The following is a 25846-nucleotide window of genomic DNA, read 5'->3' as shown; positions in this document are numbered from 1 at the left end:
GGCGCACAGAACGCTGTTACCTTCCCACCGTAGTGGTCTCTATTTTTCTACTTGCATTTTGACGTGCTTTCGAACTGCTAGGTTGGCAGAAGCTGGGACGAGTAACAGGCACTCATACAATCTAACTAATGTCTGCTTCAACCCAAGTTGTATACGTCATCACTTTAGCAAAGTTAAAAATGGCTGTGCTTTGGCTATATGATTATACCTTAAAATACTGGTTGGTGGAGCAGTGGGCTAATGCCTCCTTAAGTAACACCAGCTGCCTGCAATTAGTGCAGGTTCGCATCCCACCAGGCTCAAGGTTGACTCAGCCTTCCATCCTTCCGAGGTAGGTAAAATGAGGACCCAGATTGTTGGGGGGCAATAAGCTGACTTTGTAATAATGCCGCTTGGGGGTGTGTGTGAAAGCCCTAACAAGCAGGCATATACATAGAATGAAGGCTACTGCTAAGCTTGTAAGCCGCCCTGAGTCTTCGGAGAAGGGCGGGATATAAATGTAATAAAAAAATAAAAATAAAAATAAATAAAATAAATAAAATAAATAGTTTTTATAAAATATAAGCTAATCTATATTATGAAAAATTATAAGATAGACATTTCTTGTATATCTCACAGTGGTTTATTCTCTTCTTCTCCCAATTCTAGCATAGAAATTCCTGGTGGACTCCTATCCGCCAGCATTTAACTGTTCTGCAAGATGGATTAGGTGCTATTTAGGCAGGGCCATAATTAAATATGTCTTCTTAAATTTATGCCAGTGGAATGAGGATATTTAGAATGAATTAAAACTGGATGTCGAAAGGGTTAAAGTTGGGATGGGTGAGATTTTCGTCCATTTTCAGCGGTTCAAAAAAGTAATAATGGATAAAACCAAAATTGTTTCTGTGGGTTTCTCCTCATAATTATAGGCGTGGCTTTGTAAGCCGAACCAAATCGTGTGAATGCTCAGTGACAGACAGCTGAGTTGACCAGTAAACTTGCTTACTGCTAAGGCACGCGGATAGATCAGTCGAACCAATAGAGAATGGCGGCATCATGGTGGGAGATTTCAAATGGCGGTATCTACAGAAAGGGCAGCGAGGCTCGGTCAGGGGATCTCCCACCTTCAAAACGATTACTATGTCAGGCTTAGGAGAACGCTACTCTTTTATCAACAAGGGTGGGGGCACGCCCACAGAAAGTGAAGAAAGAGAACGATTTGTCCCAAGTTCATTGAACTGTCCAATGAGCTTTGGAGGCATGCCTTACTCATTGATAAGCATTGCGTTTAACCAATGAAGATAAGCGGGGGCGGGCTGTGCAGTCTTTGTAAGAGAGGGCGGTTACATTTATTTGACATTCAATTATCCAATAGGGAAATATTGCTCTATGCTTAATATGCGCAATAAGCATGTTGTAGGCAGGACGCTGCTCCACATAAGGCGCGACTGGAGGAGGAACACGTAAGCAATTTGATAGGCGGCAGATTTGCCCAATCGGACACGTAAGCTGGGGGCCGCGTCCTCATTCGACTTCGGAAGGCGGATTCAAATTTAATAGACACCATTATCGTCGAATAAACTGCGACTACACCCCTCATGTGAGCAAGGTGTAGGAAACAGCCGCACACGAATCTACCCTATCGAACCGAGACACTCTTTCCAAAGGAAGCCTCTCTACACCAATCATCACCCAAGCATGCGGGTGGGAGGTCCAGGAGGCCGCCTTTTCCTTCAGGGGCACAATGGAGGCACAACGGGAAGAAGGTGGGGCCGCCTGTGATTGACGGCTGAGCGTGGCCAACGGCGCCCCGCGATCCCGGGGCCGGGAAATTGATAGGCGTGCGGAAGGGCGAATCGCGCGGGGGGAAAGGTGGGCGCGCTCGCGCGTTGTGAGGCGGGCGAACCAACAGCGGAGAATGAGGAACGGAGCGCTCGCGCGGGGTCTGCGTGTAAGAAAGAAAGGAAAGAAAGGGGACGAGGGAGGAGGGGGTGGAGGGAAAGCGAAAGGGGTGGGGGGGAGGGTGTGGGGGCAAAGTCCTTTGGGGACGCCGGCGCGTGAGGAGGAGGAGGAGGAGGGGGGAGGAGGGGGAGGAGAAGGCGGCTCGCGCTCTCTCTCTCTCGCTCGCTCGCGCGCGGGTGATTACACCAAGGCGCGGTGCGCGTGGAAGCCCGCGAGGAGAAGGCGCGGGGGGGGGTTGTCTCGCTGGGGGTGGGGGTGAGACGGAGGAAATCTCCCTGGGTCGCGTGAGGGTTGCGCGAGGCTGGGACACGAGCGGGTTGCCTTCGACTTTGCCTGTCAGTCGGCCAAGTCTCTGTCTGTGGGGAAGGGGGGGGCGAGAAGCCCGGGTTCCCCCCCCCGTGCCGCCCTCCCCGCCCGCATTTTCGGTTTCCCCTTCCAGTCCAGATCCTGAGGTAACAAAAGCCCGCCAAGGGGCATTTCCTCTCAGGGTCAGAGCCCCTCCTTTCCCCTCCTCTCCTCTTTCATCCTAAAGAGCCTCTTTTGAATTAAAAAGCCCCGTTTCCTCAGGCGCTCCTTCAAAGCCAGGTTGCCGTTCTCCACCCTTCAAATGAAAGCTTTGGGGTTCGGTTAAGGAGCATTTTTCTCTTCTCCCCCCCGCCCCCCTCCCCCGCCCAAACTCTTTATCTCTTCATACTCCGCAAATGGCTTTCTGGAAAGAAAACGGCGCGTTTTACACTCAAGGCTACCTAACAGTAATGTCTTGCAGGCATACTGGCCTTCCCTTAATTTTTTAAGCAGCCTTCTCAATAGTTTGTAGTTGACGGCATCCGTGGGACGCTAGGTTAGTAAAGTCTGATTTAGACCTAGTTATTTATTTATTTGCCTGGAGCCCACCTTTATTTTTACAAATAACTCACGGCGGTAGCCAATCGGATGCTTTTCATTTTCAAATCTTGTCACATGGTCCCTGGCATCAACTGCCGCTCTCATCTCTTCCAAGTTGTGCTTTCTTAGTTCTGGGTTAAAATATCTTTCCGTTATAGAGTTGGTCCAGAAATTTCCTATCCAGAATTAACCGTGTTACACTTGGGGCCTGAATCCAGTGTAATAATAAATTTGAAGCTCTTGCCAATTATACACAGAGGAGGTCCTCGACTTAACGATCACAATTGAGCCTCAAATTTCTGTTGCTAAGTGAGACACTTGTTAAGTGAGTATAGAGCCTTGGTGGCGCAGTGGGCTAATGCCTCCTTAAGTAACACCAGCTGCCTGCAATTAGTGCAGGTTCGCATCCCACCAGGCTCAAGGTTGACTCAGCCTTCCGTCCTTCCGAGGTAGGTAAAATGAGGACCCAGATTGTTGGGGGCAATTAAGCTGACTTTGTAATAATGCCGCTTGGGGTGTGTGTGAAAGCCCTAATAAGCAGGCATATACATAGAATGAAGGCTACTACTGCTAAGCTTGTAAGCCGCCCTGAGTCTTCGGAGAAGGGCGGGATATAAATGGAATTAAAATAAAAATAAAAATAAATAAAATTGCCCCGTTTAACAACCTCTCCTGCCACAGTTGTTAAATGAATCCTTGCAGTTGTTAAGTTAGTAACGTGGTTGTTTAAAATGAATCTGGCTCCCACATTGACTTTGCTTGTCAGAAGATCAGAAAAGGTGATCACATAACCTTGGGACACTGCGCCTGTTTGCAAATATGAACAGTTGCCAAGCATCTGAATTTTGATCATGTGACCATGAGGATGCTGCAACGGTCATAAGTGTGAAAAATGGTCATAAATCTTTTTTTCAGTGCCATTGTAAGTTCAAACAATCACTAAATGAATGGTTGTAAGTTGAGGACCACCTGTACAGTTTCACACACTGCTGCTATAGTTAAAGTTGCTATTTGAGGCAGGTTTTAAAGTTTTTTTGAGGCTTTTAAAATTACTATTGTGTATTAAAAACAAGTGATATGTGCTGATTCTTCAATATGTGTTATGTGGTGGATGTTTATACCTTTTGATGGTTAGGACAGTTATAGGACACTTTAAAGGGCAAGTGGCTGTTGTTTTGATTTTGGTCTTCAGTGTTGTTCCCCCCCAGTAAGGAAATTATAGATAAAATATAAACAAAGATAATTGAATTAGATCTTCATTGATGAATAAGTCACAAACCTTTAGCACAGCAATCTGGCATAGGAGGCTGTTTGAAGAATGGGAGTAAACTTTGTCCAAATTGTTTTATATTCAGAACTTTCTTCTTCCCTGCTGTTACCTAGTTTGGTAATGAAATATATGCAAGAAAATAACCAAGCTCAGAAAGCACCAAGGTCCCCACTGTCCAACATTCAGCTATAAATAATTCTCTTCTATTGGCACTTTCTTGCTTACCAGTAATTCTTTTTTCTAGAATTTTCTTTTTGACATGTGTACAGTTATCACTGTATTTGATGTCTACTCCTTCTGAAAAGGACTCAGGTATATTGAATCATAATGTTGTCCCTTCATAGCAGTCTGAAATATTATGTTTTATCCAGTAACTGTATGGTAGTGCATCTTATTTCATAAACAAAATTAATAATGTGAATATACTGTTAAGAAAGATATCTCAGTAATTTTGTTCATACAGTGCAAACAGCCATAATGTATCTATCTGCTGTTTAGTGTGACGTATGAATGGAACCAAATATAGTTTACCCAATAAACTCTGATTTGGTTGATGTGTGATACACAAGCTAAGTAAGAGGACTGAAGAGGATTTGAAACAATTTTGAAAAATAGGTTGACAGAATCATATATTGGGAAATAGCAAAGATGCTGTCTTGACGTGTGTTCTTTGCCCCAACCAGATGCCTTCCTGATGTGCAATGGGGTGGCATAGTTGCACTTCCTGATGTGCATTGGGCAATGTTTGGTGGCATAGAGCTGCATTTAACCTTTTGAGGGAATCCTACAACATGATGAACAAAACAATGATGCAAATTGTGTGGGTCTATTTTTCTTTGCTTTTTAAAGATTTTTTTTAAAAAAACTGTCAAGCTTACTGTAAGACATGCAATTTCAAGCTTTGTATCTCATATGGTAACAAATATTCCCACAAGTGTTCAGCAGTACCAGTCAGAGTAATCTTAGGGTTATAGTTTGTCATGCTTGTTCTACAGATTTTAGTCTAATACATCTGGAAAGTGCCAGGTTAGGAAATACTGCTTTTTATCTACTCATATAAATGCTAATTTATTTAAATTATATAATGCTGATATAGCCATTCCCAAGAAATTCTGCCATCCTGATGACTAACTGCTATTTTCTTCTTATGGCATTGCCGGGAATTGGGAGAAGAAAACTAAGAAACTGTAGCCTGTTATAATTCAGAAAACTAAAGCCAGAAAATTATGAGTAAAAATATGAGTAAATGAATTTAAAACAGAATTTCAGTGTAAGATATGGAATTGCATAGGTCTGGTTAACTTGTAAGACTATTTTTTCTGGCATTGAGGCCCCAAATTCCTGACTTTAAACTACATGAATTTTGTTTTTTATGTCATCTGTGCCAGAATATTCTTTTATCATTTCATACAGCATAATTAAACCATGAACTAATCGCATACATTGGCTCTGCCCAGCATGCTAAGCTAAAAATATCCTGTTTGTGGTTCAGTGTGTCATGTTAAACCAGAGAACTAGGCTGAATAAATTGTGGTTCAGTTAACCCAGGCATGTCAAACTTACAGTGTCACGTGATGTCGCACGATGTATTGGGACTTTTTCCCCATTGCCGGCAATGGGGTGGGTGCGGTTTTGGCATGACGCATCCAGCTTGCAGACTGGCAGTTTGACATGCCTGAATTAATCATAGGTATTCATTTCAGGTGAGTATAGTTATGCTCTCACTTCAAATTATTACTTTGGCCTTCTTAGCCATATGGCTAAGGAGGAGGCAACGCCTGGCTGAGCTTGTAAGATACGTATAGTTGGGATTGGTTAGTATTTGAATAGAAACCATAGCTATAGGATAGTCTGAGAAGTTGCAAAAGAAAGAAGGCAGCAGCAACTCACTTCTATATTACAGCCAAAAAATCCACATTAACTGATTTGCATTTACAGCAGTGGCTCCCAACCATTTCTTGCACCCCTTACAAAAGTTCAAAATAACGGCAATGAATTATGCATATAAACCATGATTTTAAAAACCCAAGTTTTCATACCCCCAGTTGGGAATCCCTGATTTACAGTATATCTTGCTGTAATCCAGTAAGACTTGCTGGTACTACACAACTGCTCAGGGAGTTGGTTAATTAGAAACAAAGGCTTGACAAGAATGTTGACTTGATATCCCAGTATAGTTTTCACAGTATCATGATTCTCCTAACTGAGCAATTGATGTTCTCTTGCAAAACCTGAAGATACTGTTTTCATAATGAGAGTCCTACCAGGAATACAGACTAAAAAGCAATTTATATCTGGAATATAAATTGCTTTTGATTCATTTAGAAGCCAAATGGGCAAGTCTATTGCAAAGAATAGGGGTCTTGCAAAATTATCTGGGATGAGTTTGATTCTATTGGCTCTGAGGAAATGGATAGGGGGCTAGTGATATTAGCTTTGCCACTTGTTGATTGGATCCCCGCTTTTCCTGGTGGGTGAAGGCTTCTAAGGAGCTGACAGAAGCTGGATGGAGAGAAGTAACAAATACATCTTTGAGAAAGTGGGTGGTTCTTCCTGCCTTAAAAGAGGTGATGCAGTGGTGGGATTCAGCCGGTTCGCACCACTTCGGCAGAACTGTTAGCTAATTTTTTTGTTGCCCAGGTCCAGAATGGACTTCTGGAAGCGACATCCACACAGAGAACCGGTGCTTCACATGTTTGAATCCCATCACTTGAGGTGATGGCATCGTACTACTCACTCAGGACGCTGTAACACTTCAATACATTTCATTGGAAATGTAAGCTTAGACAGAGTCTATGACTAAAGCAGTGTATAGGCCTGAGTGAGTGGATAAATAGATGTATAAATACATAGTATTTGGCTCAACTATCTGGTATGTGCAAACTGCTATCAGGAGATGAAGAATTCTGACATTTTTATATGAATCTAAAGTCAATTTGCAGCATTATCTCTTATGGACAAATGGTTCTGCTGGCACTATTCTGGCCTCATCTCTTGGAGAATAAGTATTCGCAAACCAGCAATTCTAGCCATCTGGGGGAAGAATGGTGAAGGAGGTCCATTTCTTTTACCAAGGATGTCCTTAATTGGGATTTGATGAATCTGAGAAACAGCAATGCAGTTTCTATTATGTTTTTTTCATCTCTCAGTGAAGATAGGGGAACATTCAGCCTATCGAAATCAACAACTTTGGAAGTAGGGATAGCAAGCACCAAATGAGCCTGCTTGGTAAACCAACTAGTATTTGAGGATTCCTGTTGAAGAGTGCCTAATGCACTTGATTTTTGGAGTGGGATTGGGTTTTCATTTTATAGGGTTTCTTGGCATTAAATATTCACTGTTAAGCAGTGAACTATGTAGAAATATCATTTGTAGGGGGTGATAAAGTGAGTTTTTTGAGTAGGTGGTATAAAATTTTTTGGAAGGTTTAAAGGAGGCGGTGGTGAGACCCCTCCTCAAGAAGCCTGCCCTGGACCCGGCTGTTTTAAATAACGTCCAGTCTCCAACCTTCGCTTTTTGGCGAAGGTTGTTGAGAGTGTGGTGGCGCATCAGCTTCCTCTGTTCCTGGAGGAAACTGATTATCTGGACCCGTACCAATCTGGTTTCAGGCCCGGATACAGCACGGAGACGGCATTGGTCGCGCTGGTGAATGATCTCTGGAGGGCTCGGGACAGGGGTTGTTCCTCTGTCCTGGTCCTATTAGATCTCTCAGCGGCTTTTGATACCATCGACCATGGTATCCTACTGCGGCGTCTCAGGGTTGGGAGTGGGAGGCACCGTTTTACGGTGGTTATCCTCCTATCTCCTGGGCCGTTCGCAGTCGGTGTTGACGGGAGGGCAGAGATCCGCCCCGAGGCCTCTCATTTGTGGAGTTCCTCAGGGGTCGGTTCTCTCGCCCCTCCTGTTCAACATCTATATGAAGCCGCTGGGTGAGATCATTCGTGGTTTCGGGGTGGGGTATCATCAGTACGCTGATGATACCCAACTTTTTCTTTCCACCCCGAACCAACCCAGCGATGCCCTCGCCGTGATGAATCTAAAGTCAAAGCCTGGAGGCGGTCCAGGTCTGGATGGGGAGAAACAGGCTTCGTCTCAACCCCGCCAAGACTGAGTGGCTGTGCATATCGGCATCTTGGGTCAACCAGACTATTCCATCTCTAACGATGGGGGGTGAGGTGTTACCCCCCGTTGATAGGGCTCGCAACTTGGGCGTTCTCCTGGATTCACGACTCAATTTTGAAGACCATATAGGAGCCGTGACCAGGGGGGCTTTTGCCCAGGTTCGCCTGGTGCGCCAGTTGCGACCCTATCTGGACCGAGATGCCCTACGCACAGTCACTCATGCGCTCGTGACCTCCCGTTTAGACTACTGCAACGCTCTCTACATGGGGCTGCCCTTGAGGACCACTCGGAGGCTTCAGCTGGTGCAGAATGCGGCCGCGCGAGTTGTGATGGGGGTTTCCCAATACTCCCATGTAACACCTCTACTCCGCGAGCTGCATTGGCTTCCGGTTGCCCTCCGGGTGAGATTCAAGGTGCTGGTGATGACCTATAAAGCCCTAAATGGCTTGGGTCCGGGATATCTGAGGGAACACCAAGTTCCCTTCGTCCAGTGCGCTCCCACATGGAGGGCCTTCTCAGGGTGCCACCGGTAAGAGATTGCCGGCGGGTAACACCCAGGGATAGGGCCTTCTCAGTGGGGGCGCCTGCCCTTTGGAACCAGCTGCCAGTGGAGCTGAGGACTGCCCCCGACCTCCGTTCATTCCGCCGGGGCCTGAAGACCTGGCTCTTCGAGCTCTCTGGCCCAGGCTGAGGATTAATCTTATTTTAACTGGGGTTTTATTTATGCAGGGACAAATATAATTTTTTTAAAATTTATTTTTAACTTTTGTATTTTGGTTTTTTAATCACCCTGTAAACCGCCCTGAGTCCTTCGGGAAAGGGCGGTATATAAATGTAATAAAATAAATAAATAAATAAATAAAGAAGTGGAGAGAGAATTTAACAGATTGGGACCAAACTAGAAATTTTAATTCTTTGGACATTTTGAAATCCTGGAGAAAAAAAACAATTACATATTTATTTCTCTGCTCCTTCTCATAGAAACATATATGATGCAGGGGAGAAATTCTGAAATTTCTGGAATGTTTTATTTTCAGACATATATTATTTTCCTGCTTTAACATACAATTTATAACCATTCACGAATTAAACAGTTTATAGTACAACACAAACTGCCAATGATAATATTAATAAAGTGTTAAGTTTTGGTCCTAAGCTATTGTCTTAAATATCTGTGTCACAACTGTTTCAAGAGAGAAGTGAAAAGTGCATCAACAATTAGGAGACTAGGCATCAGCAGGTTTGGAATATTTCTAGTTCCAGTATCTCCAGAACTAGAAGGAGGCAAGAATTCAAGAAATAGATGTTGAATGTTTCTGTATTTTAAAATATAGTCTCTCTGGTCAAACTCATCTTCTGGTGATGCAAGTGGTTTGTCATTTTCTTTACAATGTTGCTTTGACATCCCAATCTAGTTTACATCACAGGGATTGCTGGTATTCTTCTATTCTAGGATTAACCAGGTCCAACCTCTGCTTGTCTTGTGAGCCTCACAAAAGTTAGTCAGATGCTGCCACCTACTGGGTATCTTTCCTAAATATTCCCTCTAGAACAGGGGTGTCAAACTCAATTTCATTGAGGGCCACATCAGCATTGTGGTTGCCCTGGGGGTGGGTGGGGGTGGCCAGGGTGGGCGCAGCCTACTGGGTGGGCGCAGCTGGAGTGCGTGTGGCCTACTGGGTGGGCATGGCTACCTCTACATCATTGGCATCAAGGGTGCCTATGGGGGCAGTAGTGGGGCAGATCTGAGGGTCTCTGGCAGGAGGAGGGTCTCTGGGCCAGGGCCAAGGCAGCGGGGACCGTTCCCTCACTGTTTCCAGGATGGCTTCGGGGGCCACATGAAACCACTTCGCGGGCCGGATCTGGCCCCCGGGCCTTGTGTTTGACATGTCTGCTCTAGAATCTAGAAATGGATTTTAACTCCTGTTACGGAGGGCATCAATTTGAGGAAGATAGAACAGGAAGAATTATTTAAGGTTTTAGAGTCTAGATTCCTCCATAAAAATATTTGTATTTCATGTTTTGAGTTATGTGGTATGATTTAAAAACATTTTTCTAAGATAATATTTTGTAGAGATTTTTGCAGTGCTTCTTCCCTCTCCCCCTGGCCATGGAGAATTTTGTTTTGTTGATCAGATCAGGTCAAATGAAAGTTACATGAGCCTCAGGCTTAATAAAGTGGTACTAGAAGATTTATCAAAATATTAAAAAGTTACATGAAATATAAAGCATAATGAAATATTTTTTGTTTATCAATTCAGTTTGTTACTGATCAACCTACGGATATAAAAAGTGTTTCTTGGCTTATACTTTAATTATAAAAATTGCAACACAATGCAAACATCAACGTCATACAAACAATATGAGCAAATGTGGCAACGTGCTATTTTTTTAGTTTTTAAATTAACTTTACTTTATTAAAACCATTCTAAAAAAGGCTGACTTTCTTGAAAAAGAAATCTCAGTGTATGTGCAAACAGCAAGTTAAATTATGGTAGAGGTTATAGGGAATCGACTTATTTTAATGTTTGATAGTCCTGCTTTTATTGGATTTTTCATTCAGATTCCCAACTTCTCTGTGTATTTTACTTTGTCTGTCTTGCTTCTCTCTTGTGGCTAGCAGACTTGAGAACAGTATGGTTCTAGAAAGAAGATGGGCTCTACTCGGTTAACTGCAAAAGAACTATGTGAGAATGATGACCTTGCCACAACGCTAATTCTTGACTCCTACCTTGGCTTTAGGACTCATAAAATGAATGTAAGGTAAGAAGTAGGAATGGAGATGGAATAAGTCTGAAAATTAAGATTGTCAAGTGGTAATGCATAGATAGATAGATAGATAGATCGATCTTTGGATATTAAGTGGTGAGGATAGAGAGTATAGGTAGTCCTTGACTTACCACAATTGGGACCAGAATTTTGATTGTTGGTGGGCTGTGTATCTGGCAGAGGCCTCCTGTGCTACAGCAAGCACTGTTGCGCAGCTGAGATGGGTGAACGGGGGCGTGTTGCAGCACCTCTGTGATTGCTAGTGCAAATAGGCTGCCAGGCACCTGAATTTTGAACACATGATTGCAGGGGGTGCAACAACCCTAACTTGTCCATTTAGCACCGTTGTAATTTTGAATGGTTACTGAACTAATGGTCGTAAGTCAAAGACTACCTGAAATGAGGGGGGAAAAATATGCTACAAAAGAAATTCTTCCTCTTTTATTTTCATAGCCCACTCCCAGCCATCAGGAGGAAGCACCATTTACGGGAGGCAGTAGAAGCTTTCCGGAAGCGCAAGGACCTAGAAGCAGCATATCAAGCCTTGATGCAGGGTGGCTGGGCCTGCCAGTATTTTGCAAACCGGAGCCATCAGCAGGAAGCTGCCTTCAAGAGTCATGTACAATCCTGGTTTTTGCCTTTTAATGGCTGGAGAGCATGTTGAAATCTCAAAAAGTTATTTATATAGACTTTTTCATCCCAATCCCGTTCCTTTTGGATTATTACATTATGGCTCTTATCCCAGTCAGCATGGCAGTTAGGGTGGTGGGAGTTTAACACCATCCCAAACAATCAGGTTTTTGGAAAGGCTGTTCCATAACATGTTATTTATTATTAAAAGTGAATCATGGGGCATGTTCTAAGAATGTATGGAAGTTAGAAAAAAGTACTTATCCTAACCTAGTCTATGCCTTCCTTTTCTCTAGACCAAATTAAATGTATCAGTGCTCTGGCCACATACAACCTACACGAACTTTGTAATTAAGTGACATAAAATTATTAGGCTCTAATCTTTTTTTTAAACTTGACTGTTACTTGTAACACAAGTTGGCAGTGAAGGTCCACAGAGGCTGGCTGTGGATGAAAGGACCAAGAATTATCATTTTCTTCTCTTTTATCTTTTTTGGCTTTGATGTTTTAAGCATCTTCAACTTATGTGAATGTGAGCTTGATAGAAAGAAAATTGTTTACAACTATAGCGAGGTACATTTTATATGGGAAGAGAGTAAACATATTCATAGAAGTGATGTGAGCATTGTCTCCGTCTCAGTTCTCTCTCTCCATTGATTCTTCCAATTAACTACCTTGCAGTGATTTGATTTGATTTATTTATATCACACCTTTATTATTTTTTATAAACAACTCAAGGTAGCAAACGTATCTAATACTCCTTCCTCTCTTCCCTCTCCCCCATACCCATCCCAGATTTTTCGGTACCTTCGCATTTTCCTTCCCGAGAGTGGTTTTGCCATCAGACGCTGTAGTCGATATTCCTTAGAAATAAATGGAGCCCAGGTAGTGTCTACAAAGTCATGGTAAGTTCATAGTACTACTGCTTTCCCCGTGTGGCAAAATTATTAACTTGCACACTGGATTATACCAACCAGCATGCAAAGAAGTGGCTAATAAAGTAGCCATGCATGTGCTCTTGCATGTTTTACTTAGGATTACAGCAACATAATCCTCTGGATAGGTAAGGTTATTTTTTCCCCCTCTCCCATAAGGAGAAAGAATGACAAACTGGAGCTTTTAGAGGGCTACATTGCAGAACTGACAGAACCCGACGAGAGCCTCCTCCGAGCAGGTGAAAATGACTTCAGCATCATGTACTCCACCCGGAAACAGTGTGCCCAGCTTTGGCTAGGGCCTGCAGCCTTCATTAATCATGGTAGGTCAATAATAATAATAATAATAATAATAAAGTTGGAAGGGACCTTGGAGGTCATCTAGTCCAAACCCCTGCTCAGGCAGGAAATCCTATACCATTTCGGACAAATGGCTGGGTTTTTGCATAATATGTTCCAAACATGACAGTTTGAACATGATTATTTTCTGATTTAAGGCTCTGGATTTAATAATAATAATAATAATAATAATAATAATAATAATAATAATAATAATAATAATAATAATAATAATAATTTGGAAGGGACCTTGGAGGTAATCTAGTCCATCCACCTGCTCAGGCAGGAAACCCTATACCATTTTGGACAAATGGCTGTCTAGTCTCTTCTTAAAAACTTCCAGTGGTGGAGCATTCACAGCTTCTGGAGGGAGGTTGTTCCACTGGTTAATTGTTCTAACTGTCAGGAAGTTTCTCCTTAGTTCTAGGTTGCTTCTCTCCTTTGTTAGTTTTCATCCATTGCTTCTTGTCCTGCCTTCAGGTGCTTTGGAGAATAGCTTGACTCCCTCTTCTTTGTGGCAGCCCCCGAGATATTGGAACACTGCTATCATGTCACCCCTCACCCTTCTCTTCATTAAACTAAACTACACATACCCAATTTCAGCAACTGTTCCTTATATGTTTTAGCCTCCAGTCCCCTAATCATCTTTGTGGCTCTTCTCTGTACTCTTTCTAGAGTCTTGACATCTTTTTTACATCATGGTGACCAAAACTATGCAGTATTCCAAGTGTGGCCTTACCAAGGCATTGTAAAGTGGTATTAGTACTTCACGTGATCTTGATTCTATCCCTCTGTTAATGCAGCCTAGCACTGTGTTGGCTTTTTTGGCAGCTGCAGCACACTGCTGGCTCATATTTATTTAAGTGATTGTCCACTAGGACTCCAAGATCCCTCTCACAATTACTACTATTGAGCAAGGTACCGCCTCGCACCTGAAGGTGGAAGCTTTCAGGTGCAAGTTAGAGAGGTAGTTGCCTCAAACTGTTTAAATTGCTATGAAAATGATAATGGTAATTTTTATACAACTGGTCTTATAACTTAAGACTAACTTATGAGGAGAAATAAGATAGCTATCTATCCCAGATCAGAGAGATTCTAGTCAAAATTCTAAATATTCTAGTCTGTTATTTGGGAAGTTGAACTTTCTATAGATATCAACAGGGATATATCAGAACCAAACAGTAGTGATGACTGGTATGTAGCGAATATGCAGTTGTTATTAATGGGGCGGTACAGCAGTCAGGATTCAGTTGAGAATATATTATTCAGAGCTCACATGGGAGTTGCTCATTAGACTTGTTGACGTTTCTTTAAGTCCAGTGTGGCTTTTCTTGGGCCACTGTGTGAAACAAGGGAAAGACACAACTTCTTTACAGAATTGCCACTGGAGCAGTGTGAGTGTCCCCAGATCTCCAAATCACATTTTCCCCTTCAAATCTGAACTGCTGCGTGATCCTAATTACAATATTAAGAATTAATCATCTCATTTCAGTTAGCTTTGTAGGTGCTTCTGACACAGAGACAGACAACACTCTATACTTAACAACTTAATTGGGTTGCCAAAACTTGCATTGGTTTTCATTGACAATTTTTTAAAAAAATATTTTAATCTTGATGCCTATATACTGTTTCAGTTTTCTCTTAGCAAAATGAATATATTTTCCTAGTTAATATGATTGACTAGGTAATAATGCTAAAGCGTATTTTATTACTGATTATAACAGTCATTGTCTTTGGATAACATATAGATGAATTGTTCCTACTAGCATGGTTTCTCTTGAGATATGTTTATATTTTAGTAAAAGGAAAAGAAAAAAAGGCATTGTGGTTGCAATGAGTTGTTTCTTTGGTAGAATTGCTGAAATTTAAAGGCGTTGAGGCTTAAAAGAAGGACAATTTGTTCCAAAGAAATACAAATGTCCCTACTTATCAGGCCAGTTAATGACTGGACAGAAGCAGTTTCTTTGTAGTCAGTGGCCTAGTCACGTCACTCTGTATGTGCACCTGTGCAAGTTATCTCTTATTTTTCTATGTCGATCAGAAGATAGGCAGTTTGGCGGGTTGAATCCCGAGTGCCGCGTAACAGAGTGAGCGCCTGTTACTCGTCCCAGCTTCTGCCAACCTAGCAGTTCGAAAGCACATAAAAATGCAAGTAGAAAAATAGGGACCGCTACGGTGGGAAGGTAACAGCGTTCTGTGCGCCTTTGGCGTTTAGTCATGCCGGCCACATGACCATGGAGACGTCCTCGGACAAGCGCTGGCTCTTCGGCTTTGAAACGGAGATGAGCACCGGCCCCTAGAGTCGGAAACGACTAGCATGCATGTGCGGGGGAACCTTTACCTTTACCTTAAGAATTGTGATTATTTTAGTAACTGGGAGAAATGTGGGTGCTAACTATCAATATAGGTGGCCTCTAGATTAAAATTGCTTGGTGCTGTTTCTTGTGTGAGCTTTCATAGTGAGGGACATTTAATCGTGTGAATATTGCTATAGAAATTGAGAATTTGATTGTAAAAGGGTTGATGAAAAATTAGTTTGCACTGTCTAAGGAACTTCTTATTCTAAATGCATTTGAAAATCTAGTCAGGATGTTACGTTTTATGTTGAATAGAGGACTATTTACTTTTTTTGAAGCTGGAACCAAATTCTCTAAAAATTCAATCCTAAATTTGTGTCTCATCTATTTAAAGATTAGGCAGAAAAAGGCATTAAGAATAATAAGCTGTTCTAAATTTATTATTTATTTATTTTTCACGTTTCTAGAGAGCGAAAATGGGAGCTATTTATTTGCCACCTATTTGTGAGGCGCAATAGTCTGTTAAGAAAGCTTCCTTAGATAATTGCTTGAAATGCTGCATTAGTAAGGTTTTCAAATGACCAAGGGATTATCTGATAGACTTAGGGTTCAGAATTTAACTGCAAAAGGCAATAATGAATTGAATTTTCTTGGAAGCCTCTCCTTATTTGGCTTACTTCCTTTCAGTATTTTAAAATTTTCATTAAAGGTGTAAGACATAAGGCACAATTGTTTTGCACTTTATTGAGTGGGAGTGGTTTGATATGATAATGTACTTATACAAATGTCAAATATGCTGCCTTGAGTTCATACTGTGGAAAACAGTGAGGATTTAAGCCAAATACAATACTTTTCTTCGGTTGGGTTTCCATAATTTGCATTGCACCTACTCAATTGATTCAGATTTGTAAATACTTCTAGGTAAAGCAAAATGTACTGTTGAAAAAATGAGCAAGTTTTCTCTGCTGCAGCTTCTGCTAACAAGGAATACTTGTAATTCATGTCTAGCTCTTTTTTAAAATCTTCCTTTTTCTTCTTATTGTTCCCCTCCAAAATGTAATTCCTACTCACTGTGCAACTAAACAGACTGCAGACCAAACTGTAAGGTAAGCTGCGTTGGCTTATTTGTTGGGGCAAGGGATGCTGTTCATTAGAATACGAGACTCTGAACTTGGGATGAGGCCTAAATGTATTACTGACTACAGTGAATAGGAATGAGAGGGAATATATTTCGGGAGAGGTTGAAATAGACCAGGAGCACAATATACTGTAGTAGTGTCTGGAAAACACTTAGGAGGAGTTGTGATTGTCTGAGGTAGGAAAGTATCTCTTTGTAATCCTAGAAACTTTACCTCATTAATCTTCTCATTTTTTCACTGGAGGTACAAGACTTTTCCCCCTGTCTTGAAAACTGGAAATATGGCACAGTTTTCTATTGTTTAGGATCAGAAGAAATCAAATTCTCTTTGATAGCCTGTTTTGCAAACTTGTGCTACAAAAGCGTGAGAAGTCTAAACAGACAGCTTTGAGAAAGAGCTGATTTGAAATGTGGGCTTTCTGAAGGGGATGAGGAGACTGCTTCATTCTCCCCCCTTCCCCTTGGACTTTCTTAGATCTGCTTCTCCTCTTTCTTTCCCGGCTGCCCTTCCTCTCCTGCTTTTTCTACCCCTAACCCATTGTTTGTGCCGTAGTTTGTCCCAATGGATGGGAACACGGCTTGTGTCAAGGTGCTGCGGGACATTGAGCCAGATGATGAGATCACATGCTTCTATGGTGACGGCTTCTTCGGGGAGAACAATGAATTATGCGAGTGCCACACTTGCGAAAGGTGAACATGGAGGGGAGCACAGTCTCAAAGGTTGGGAGCTGGTTGGGCGTTGGATTTCTGAGTTTCTCGAGAAACAGTTGCAGGAAGGGAAAACCAAACGACAATCTCTATTAATTCTTGCCCCCACCTTCGAGTGCTTTCGGCAATCGTTCCTGGCAAGAAGTGCAGACTGCTTAATGCTCAGGTGTTAACAAGCCTTAGTCCTCAAGGGATGGTTGCTAGCGAGCATGGGATTTTGAAAGGGGAGGGGCCGTATTTTTCTTCGGTTATCACAAGAGCCCTGGAAAGATCAGTGATAACATCTAAAAGCTAGAAAGAGGGAAGTTATAAATGTTCTGACACAAGAGTTCAACAGTGGGAAAATCTCTTCATCCTTAGTGTTAAGTTTATCGTGTGTTCATTTTGCATGCATTTGGTAAGTGCCCTGGTGTTTTGTTTTCTCCTAGGGTAGAAAAAGATGTATAAATATTTTGAGTAAACAGTAATCGTTTTGATTAATGCTGGGCTGCTCCTGATACTGCCTCTCATTCTCCATTTTTTTTTCCTTAGGAAGGGGGAAGGAGCTTTTCGCCTCCTGAATCAGACACCGTTGGTAGCTACCTCAGTCAATGAGAAATACCTACTGAGAGAGACAGATGGCCGTCTGCAGAGGTGGAAAAACCAGTCTTGCAAACATGCTCAACGTAATGTGAAAGCGGGACACAAAGCCCGGCGCAGGAAATCACAATTACATGGTGAGCTATGCAGAAATACTTAACTGGAATGGATTTTGTGCATCACGGTGCTGTGCGGGGCAATATGGTTTGCACATCCCCTGTAACATCATTGTGTCCATTGTAATGAGGACAGCCCTGTCAGCCCCAGGGTTCCACAGCAGTAGTTATCTCAACTTCTTTTGTGGTAGCAAAAATAAAGGTGGTAATTTGTTGTTTATTGAGATGGATGCTCAAAAACTATTCTAGCTACAGTATTAGATTAAAGCCTGGCAGAACTAATTGGGTAACCTAACATTGTAGTTCCTGCATTGGGAAATGTAAGCAATGTTCAGATATTTGGCTTCCAAGCGGGAAAGGTAGACTACTCTGTTCCTGCCTCCTTAATGTTGTCTGGGATCTTGAGCGTACTGTGTGATTTCAGGAAAATGCGCAGCTTCCCTGTGGGACTGCTGACAAGTACGGTGAGGTTCCCTACTGGTATGCCAGACCTGTTTTAAGAGACAAATATTTACATGTTGAAAGAAAGAGTTTATCGGATTATGGAATGTCAGGGTTGGATGGTGAAGCAGTCATACACTCAATTCATCTTCTTAAAAGCCCTTGAAAAATCCAGGGAGAAATGGAAATTGCCCATTGTGTAGTGAAGATATGGCAGCTGTATTAAATAAGATGAAACTGGAAAGAGGAGTGACATTCTTAATAATTGATATCCCTTTTTCCTGTTCTAGGTGCTGTACACAGATATACCACTCGCTGGTATGTGAAGATGCTGAAGCCTTTACACATCCCGTTGCACAACTGCTTGGCCTGCAGAGCACATGGATGCAAGCTCCGTAAGCAGCCTCTGGTGTGTCTCCTTCCTTGTACTCCTCCTGTGTTGCCTGTATTGGACCTCAGGCAGTCTTTGATAAACAAGAATTGCCACTCCAAGACCCAGCAAGACTGCTCTCTTACAAAGATGCACCATGGCCCCGAAAGCCCGGGCGTGTCCAATCAGGGCAGCCTGGTAGTGAATCTTGGGAAGAGAATTCCCTTGGACTGGGCAAGGTTTCATAGGGAAGTAGCGTGTGACACTAAAGAAGGAAAACCTTCTAACACTAATGAGGAGTCTAGCCAGGGGACCGAGGATTCAAAGGATGTGGAAAGTCACGCTGATGTTAAAGAAACCCACGAATCAGGGTCTGGGGTTCTCCATTCAGGAGAGCAAGTCCCCCTTGATTCTTCAGGTTCTCTTTCATCCAGCCAGTTTTTGTGCAGAACGAGAAGCATGGCTCAGTGCCAAGCTCACGTTTTGGCCCAATCTCAGTTGTCATTACCAATGGTAGACCCCAAGCTTTCCCAGTATGCTCACGTCCGCCTGGAAGGCCCCCTTTTTGGAGGCAGGCAGTGCTGGCAGCAGCTCCCTTCAGACAAGACGGAGAAGGAACAAGCAGAGGAACAGCATCTCCCTAAGCGGATGGTTTCTTTTCCCCCTTTTGTGCCACCCAAACGGCTTCGACTGGTAGTGAGCCACGGTTCCATCAACCTTGAGGTAGCTGCAAGCCCCTGCGAGGAGATGTCCTGATCTGGCTGATCTCCTGTGATTGAAAACAAGACTTTAGCTTCTTACTGAATTTACCCATGATAACCATCTACCAGAATTTGCCTGAAATTATCCATCTTTTTGTTGTGCCCTTCTCCCCATCGCCTTGTATGGGTTAATAACATCTCTTCTGAAGTAATGTCCCCAGTGGGCACAAGGCTGCCTGTGCTAAAAACACTGCCTTGTGTTCCACTCCTACTTTTTTTCCATTGAAATTGATAATTCAGTTATCTTTCCAGAGTACTTCCTTTATCACATCCTCACGATTCCTTTAAAAAAAATTGTTCTCCACTACTTTGCCAAACTTTACTGTATATTCTTGAAACTTAAGCCATATAGTAGACTGCATGGATGCTTTTGATTGCCTCCCGGTCTTTTCTTTGAACTTTACTTTCTCTCCCACAGAGTCCTTTCACCTCTCTACTCTCGATATCTCCATGCTCTGGTTTGTAGCGCTGTAGTCATAGACTGCTTGACAGATGAACATGGTATTTTGGCATTTATTGTCCCTACAGAGTGAGGCAGAATTGGTGAAGTGACTTGTGGAGAAAAGAAAACCAGCATCTAATCAGGGAAGTCTCTTTAAAACTTATTGTGAGAAAACCAGCAACCAGAAGTGCACATTGACATGCAGCCTAAACAGTTCAATCCATTTAGCCTGAAGGCTGTTTTTTTTTTTTGGCTAAACAGGCTTATATAGGGGATTAAATTGTTCTTGCTCCTCTTTTGCCGTCTCACTGTTCGGGTGCCTATTGTTACAAGACATCTAATTTTCTAGTTTTGGAAGCTACTTTTATATTAGTTATTTTGCGTGACTTATTTCTTCTCCCAGCTAGAGTTTTAAACAGGTGTCTACTGGGGCTTTTTAGAATCTTGATGAACTTTAGATATTCAGGTGTTTTATATTTGATAAAGTTGAGCTGCTTGGCTCAGGGGCATTGTGATAAAGGGGCTTCCTTCTGTGAGAGGCTGATGAGCAGGAAAAAAGTTCTACTCGGGTTAATGTGGCCTAACTCGGTTCAAAGTCACGTATGGTAAGTGGATTTGCTGTATATTTCTCCCACTCAGCTTGCCGTGACAGGATTTTGAACAGGAAGGGCACATTCCAGTGTTAGAAATCTGAGTGCAAGGTATATGGGGAGAGGTGGTGGCAATTGAATGGGTGAAATGTTGCAGTTCAAGCTTTTCCTTTAAGTGCTTGCTTTGTTTTAAAATTTTGTGGAATCCTTTGTGGTGTTGACTTTGGATACATATCCAAGTGTCTTAGAACAGTCTGGTGTTCCTTTTCCAACTCATTCCTTTTCTGTTTGTTTGGTATTGTAGTTTGGTGCAGTTAGTGTTAGAGAAGCTTGTCTAGATGACTTGAAGGTCATGTTAAGATGGGAGTTAAGCTGTGCACATGTGAGAGTAAGTTCCGTTAAACTTAGACTTTCTTTTAAATACCTATGGGTAGGATCCAGCAAAGGTTCTTTGATCTCTGAAGTTGGAAAATCTGAATTATAGAGCTTTTAGAGTAGCAACTAGTGTGTCTGGCATGCGTTTTTGGACTGACATACATAATGTATTGCAGTTCTGGGTTTTTCATTGCTCTGCAAAACAGGTGCTGATTCCTGGGAAACCACTGTAATTTTGTAAGTAGTTTATAGCTATTAGCTTTGAAGAGAAAGGATGAGCTGATGCTGTTCAACCTGTCCTGAGAAGGAAATCTTAAGAAGAATAACCATAGACAATGCATACTCATGTAAAAATATCACAGAAACAATACAGACACAGAGACAATAGAACAGTTTTTCCACAAATTGATTGGAAAGGCATAACAATAGCATATTTTGGTAACAATTTGAATATTTGCCTATGGGTGATTCATCTTATTGTCCAGAATTACCACTGTCTATGGACATTTTTCCTTTTACTCCCCTAGACATAATATGAAAAAAGATAGCTTAAAAACTGTTAGTGAACTGGATAAAGGTGGTCCTCAACTTATGACCATAACTGAGACTAGAGTTTTGATCGCTAAGTGATGCAATCGTAAAGTGATGTAATGTGACCACATTACTCAGTGACCCACAATCCTGGTGATTCTTGTTGCTGCTGTTAAGCAAATTTTACTGGTCATTAGCCAAGGACCCACCCCAGGATTTGTCCCTCCCAAACGTGAGCCTCAATAAGGTAAATTCTACCAACCTGCTTAGCTCTCCCTCCCCGCCCGCCCGCCCCCTTCCAATCTCTGCACTTTGGGCTGTCCTGTACCCTGCGCTTTGGGAAGCTGCAGCTGCTCCTATTCCAGTTGCCCTCGCCATCCTGCACTTTGAGACACCCCCCCCCACTGCCCCAGCTGACCTTTGCCACCATCTTGCTTCCTTTGCTTACTCGCTCTGGCTATTGGGCTGAGCTGGGACTGTCTTCAAGGTGGGGGAAAAAAAGGAACCAAGTCTGTTCCAGAGCTGCAGTATGCCAAATGCGCCGTGTTCCTGAGCCAAACAGGGCTGGCTTTGTGTTATAAAAGGGAAAAAGTGCGAAGCAGCCGCTGAAAGGGGCTGCTTTGCATTTTTTTTCCGTTTTCTTTTAAACAGCAGAAAGCCAGCTCCACACATCCCAGAACATGGTGCAAAGGGGCGCTTTGGTGCGCTGTGGCCCACCAAAATAACCCTTTTAAGCTGATTTGTCCCTTTTTTGTAGCACAAAGCTGGCCCCTGACCAGGCATACATGGTTAGTAGTAGTAGTAGTAGTAGAGAGAGAAAAATTAAGGTCAGCTGGGGCAGCAGAGCACAGGGTAGCAGGGGGCCAAATTGGAATGGGGGTGGGGTGGGGTATAGGCAGTGGAAGGAGTTGAGGTGCCCCTGCGGTGGTAGTGTGGGCAGGCTGCTAAACACCTGAAGTTTGATTATGGGGGCATGCAATGGCTGTAACTTTGGGCATGGGTCATAAGTCCCTATGTTCCACTTTGTTGTAACTTTGGTTGCTGAACAAATGGTCGTAAGTCAAGGGCTACTTGTATCACATTGCTCACTAAAACAGTTGAGACATAGCTGAAATTGTACATCTTTTCCTGTTCTGTAAGCTTGCTTTATATTTGTGAAAATTTAAATAAGGCACTTTTTTCTTTCCCCAAAGTTACGTACGTTAGTGATCATTTTATATTTCATAATAATTATTCCATTGATTTCTTGTTAATTGCACATTGTTGGTTGCGTCACGGAATGTGGGGGTTCGCAATGTATGATACTACTATTAATGCCTATATGTGAGTGTCTAAGAGAATAGGTTTGATCTAAATGTGGGATGGTGTCTCATTAGTTTTTGAATTTTAAAGAAGCTTCTCCAAGATGTGCATTTTCATCTGTGTGTCAGTGTTTGTGCACAGCATAGATGTACGTAATAAAAAGAAATAGAGGTTTTAGTGGTTTTTCTGACTTTGTGGCTCCTATTAAAGTGGGCGCCCAGACTTGCTTTCTTGTTTGCTACTTTCCACTTATGGATGTTCCATGTTAGTTAATAGTTGGAGACTAGTGTCACAGCCTTTAGATAGTGACGGTGATGGGGGGAGGGGAGAGAGGAACAAAGAGGGCAAGATGGTCAAGGGTTTTGTGTGGGCAAAGGTCAGGGGTGGGAAGGGTGGATATTGCTGGTCAGGATACTGTACATTATGGAAAGACAGGCTGGGGCTGAGTTTTCCTGTGCCTCTCTTTTCCCCATCTTTCCTGGTGGGTTTATGGTTTGTGCTACCTTGTTTGGGAAGGGAAGCATCAAGGCACTCACTCACATCTCTGACGTCAGTCTTCTTTCGGTCCAGTGTCCGTTAAGTCCTGTCATTTCTTCTCCCACTTTCATGCTTTCAGATTAAAAACAAAACAAAACATACGTGTTCTCATGAGGTGGTGCGGTAGCAGATCCAGTTGTGGGTTTTGTGTGTGTGTATGTGTGTGTGTTTTGTAGCATCCTGTATGGGTAGGTTTTTAAATCAGCCTCTCCAGGTCCAGCCTCTGCTTGTTTCCCCAGATAATACCATGGCTTCTTGCATTGCTTCTTCCATCTTTTATGAGACTTTTCAAAGATGCTTTTGGCCTGGAGCCACCGTATCCCCATTTCAAAAGAGAGACTGAATTCCACTTCTCCGTAAAAGTTACGCTCAGGAGGGTACGTTAAGGTACCTTGATTTTTCACACAGCTGGGAAAAATAAGCAGCCTGGACGCTGGGGAAGGCCTCTGGTTGGCTGGCTTCCTCAGGGAGTGGTTTGGTAGAAGCCTGCCTATCATTTTCCTCCCCAGGTTTTAACCACAGTACATCAGTCCCAGCTACCTGCCTTTTGTGGTGGGGTCATTACAAACTTGCTTCATTAAGAAACAAAACACTCAGCCCATAATATGCACTAACTAGGATTTTGGGGAATTTGCTCCCTTGTACTACCCCATCTCTCAACATACTTGCAATACTTTATTTAAATGAAGGATTTTCCCCCCAAACTTCAGCATCCAGAAGAAAGGAGAGTCCAAAAAGGGGGTAACATGGAGCATATTTGCAGGTCTGTGTGTACTCTGCAAAAAAAAAAAACTAACATAAACCAAGCTCTGAATTTACACGAATTATGAAAATGAGTTCTTGGGCGCTTTTTTTTTTTGTAACATGGGCAATATGTTACAGGAAAAATTGAGTTAGTGCGCCCCATCTAGCCTAGCTGGTCTATATCTTTACAAATCTGTCGTCCCAATGTCAAGGGGCCAGGACTTTTTAGATGGCAGAAGTTAAACAGGACCTGGACTCAAGCTCAAATCTTGCATTGTTACAGCATGATTAACTGCACACAGCCCTGGGGTGTATATTAGTTTGGTCTGAGCAGAAGGAGAGGGTGGGGAGGGTAAGAGGGTTGTCTGAATTTTTAATGGTGCTATATTTGGAAGGGTTGATGGAGGTTACTCTCAGCTCCATGTGTGGAAATTTGAGGCCTCAGGGTATTTCCTGCCCCATGATCAGGCCGGTATCCTGAAGTGGGGTAAAGGCAGAAACTTCTGTTTGTATTTTTAATGGTGTGTGTTGGGGGAGGGGGTGCATAATACTTTTTAAAATACTTGATTGAAATAAACTCTTTTAAAACTTCCTGTTTCTTGATGTTGTGATATATGTATTGAGTGCATGACAAGGCTTAATGCCAAACTGCCTACTGTAAGATCTATTTGCAGAATTACTTCAGATACAACAAATGCTATTTAAAAAAAGAACTTTAAAAACTGTTTCATTATCCAGACTGATAAATGAATGTTAAGGACATTAGACTCAATGTGTATTCTTCTCTCGTAAGGTAAGTCGAACATTTTAGACAGATTTTCATATCTTGTAAACAGAACTAAAAAGTGTACCTGTGGTATAATGATTGAAAATGAAGTTTCATTGTTAAATCATTACATAATATTCAGTTGAGGACAATAAAGAGATTGTTCTTCCCATGCTTTGGCAAAAGTCTGTTTTGAACCCAGGAAATTTTAGGCTTAAGCAAAGAAGTTTGAAAACAAAATAAAAATGCTTGACAGCATTGAGGATAAATTTGATGTTACGATGTTGAACAATAATTTTTTTTAGTGATACATTATTGGTTTTTTTATACCTTGCTTGCAGGGCAACTTAATGTTGGCATATTAGTTCAGCTTTGTTATTATTTTGTCATGAATCCAAAATAAAAGTATAAAAAGCATAAAAATATACATTTATATACCCTTGTTTAGATGCATGAATTAAAAAGAAAATATTTTAAATAAAAATAGGGGCTCAAATACAATATAATGCATAATATGAATATTTATGAGTCTTCGCAATGAAAAAGATTATAGTTTACTTGATACCAATAAGTTATCTAATTCTGCCTTTCCTGGATATTTTAAAGAATTGGTAGAGATGGTCTAGTTTATTCTTGTAAAATTTTAAACAAATCACGTGTACGTATTCACAGTGGAGAAACTTATCATACAAAATGCCTTTGAAAAGAGTTACAGTATCTTTAAACTTTGATAATGAATTGCTTTCTCTGTGAAGCTTAATATTTAGTTTTCTAATATTTATTGGAAAAATATTTAATTTTCTAATCGTGCATTAAACATGTGTTTCAGAGATGCACATGCTATATACAGAGCTTTTTTTCTCATAGAACGCTCAGAACGGAGTTCCGGCACCGTTTTTGGATGGAACTTTGTAGGGGAGGCAAGGCTGGTTGTATGACATGTGTGAGTTCCGGCACCTTTTTCTTTTACAAAAAAAGCACTGGTTATATATCTTTAGTTTCAGTTGAAAAGGGAAAGTAACAATGCAAAACAGATAAAACCAATATATTAAAAGAATTTACTTATTCTGTTGAAAAGGTAAAGGTAAGGTTTCCCCTGTCTAGTCATGTTTGACTAGATCAGGGCTTTTCAACTTTTTCACCCATTGTACCACTTTTAGGATACGGCAACATCCGAGCACCATCAGTCACCTAGCAAGGTGTCAAAAACTTGATGACCAAAAAAAACCAAAAGGAAAAAAGTGATGAAGTTCAG

At 42.0% G+C, this 25846-nt stretch overlaps 1 protein-coding gene across 2 annotated transcripts; it reads left to right on the top strand.

The window, feature by feature from the left end:
• The first annotated feature begins 1879 nt into the window (after window positions 1-1879).
• Window positions 1880-24417, top strand: LOC308679135 (histone-lysine N-methyltransferase KMT5C-like). 2 transcript variants are annotated; one of them, XM_081346410.1, is made up of 9 exons: window positions 1880-1933; window positions 10845-10984; window positions 11444-11609; window positions 12416-12525; window positions 12715-12878; window positions 16278-16297; window positions 16883-17019; window positions 17569-17753; window positions 18464-24417. In XM_081346410.1, the coding sequence occupies exons 2-9, from the start codon at window positions 10875-10877 to the stop codon at window positions 19297-19299; spliced, it is 1728 nt and encodes a 575-aa protein (XP_081202536.1). In that variant the 5' UTR covers window positions 1880-1933; window positions 10845-10874; the 3' UTR covers window positions 19300-24417. The 2 variants fall into 2 exon arrangements, with proteins under 2 accessions (XP_081202536.1, XP_081202537.1); XM_081346411.1 differs by having other exon boundaries at window positions 1905-1933; window positions 10842-10984.
• The last annotated feature ends 1429 nt before the right edge of the window (window positions 24418-25846 follow it).

Source organism: Vipera berus (genome assembly GCF_964194415.1).
Source record: "Vipera berus genome assembly, chromosome: Z".
NCBI lineage: Eukaryota > Metazoa > Chordata > Lepidosauria > Squamata > Viperidae > Vipera > Vipera berus.
Note: the sequence above shows the minus strand (reverse complement) of the source record. Positions and strands in the feature narration are given on the sequence as shown.

What these genes read in the sequence shown, in the direction of transcription:
- LOC308679135 (XM_081346410.1), top strand. Translation starts at nt 10,875, where the DNA reads ATGGGCTCTACTCGGTTAACTGCAAAAGAACTATGTGAGAATGATGAC. An exon ending in ACTCATAAAATGAATGTAAG is followed by an intron (nt 10,985 to 11,443) that starts GTAAGAAGTAGG and finishes TTATTTTCATAG; the next exon opens with CCCACTCCCAGCCATCAGGA. An exon ending in AAGCTGCCTTCAAGAGTCAT is followed by an intron (nt 11,610 to 12,415) that starts GTACAATCCTGG and finishes TACCCATCCCAG; the next exon opens with ATTTTTCGGTACCTTCGCAT.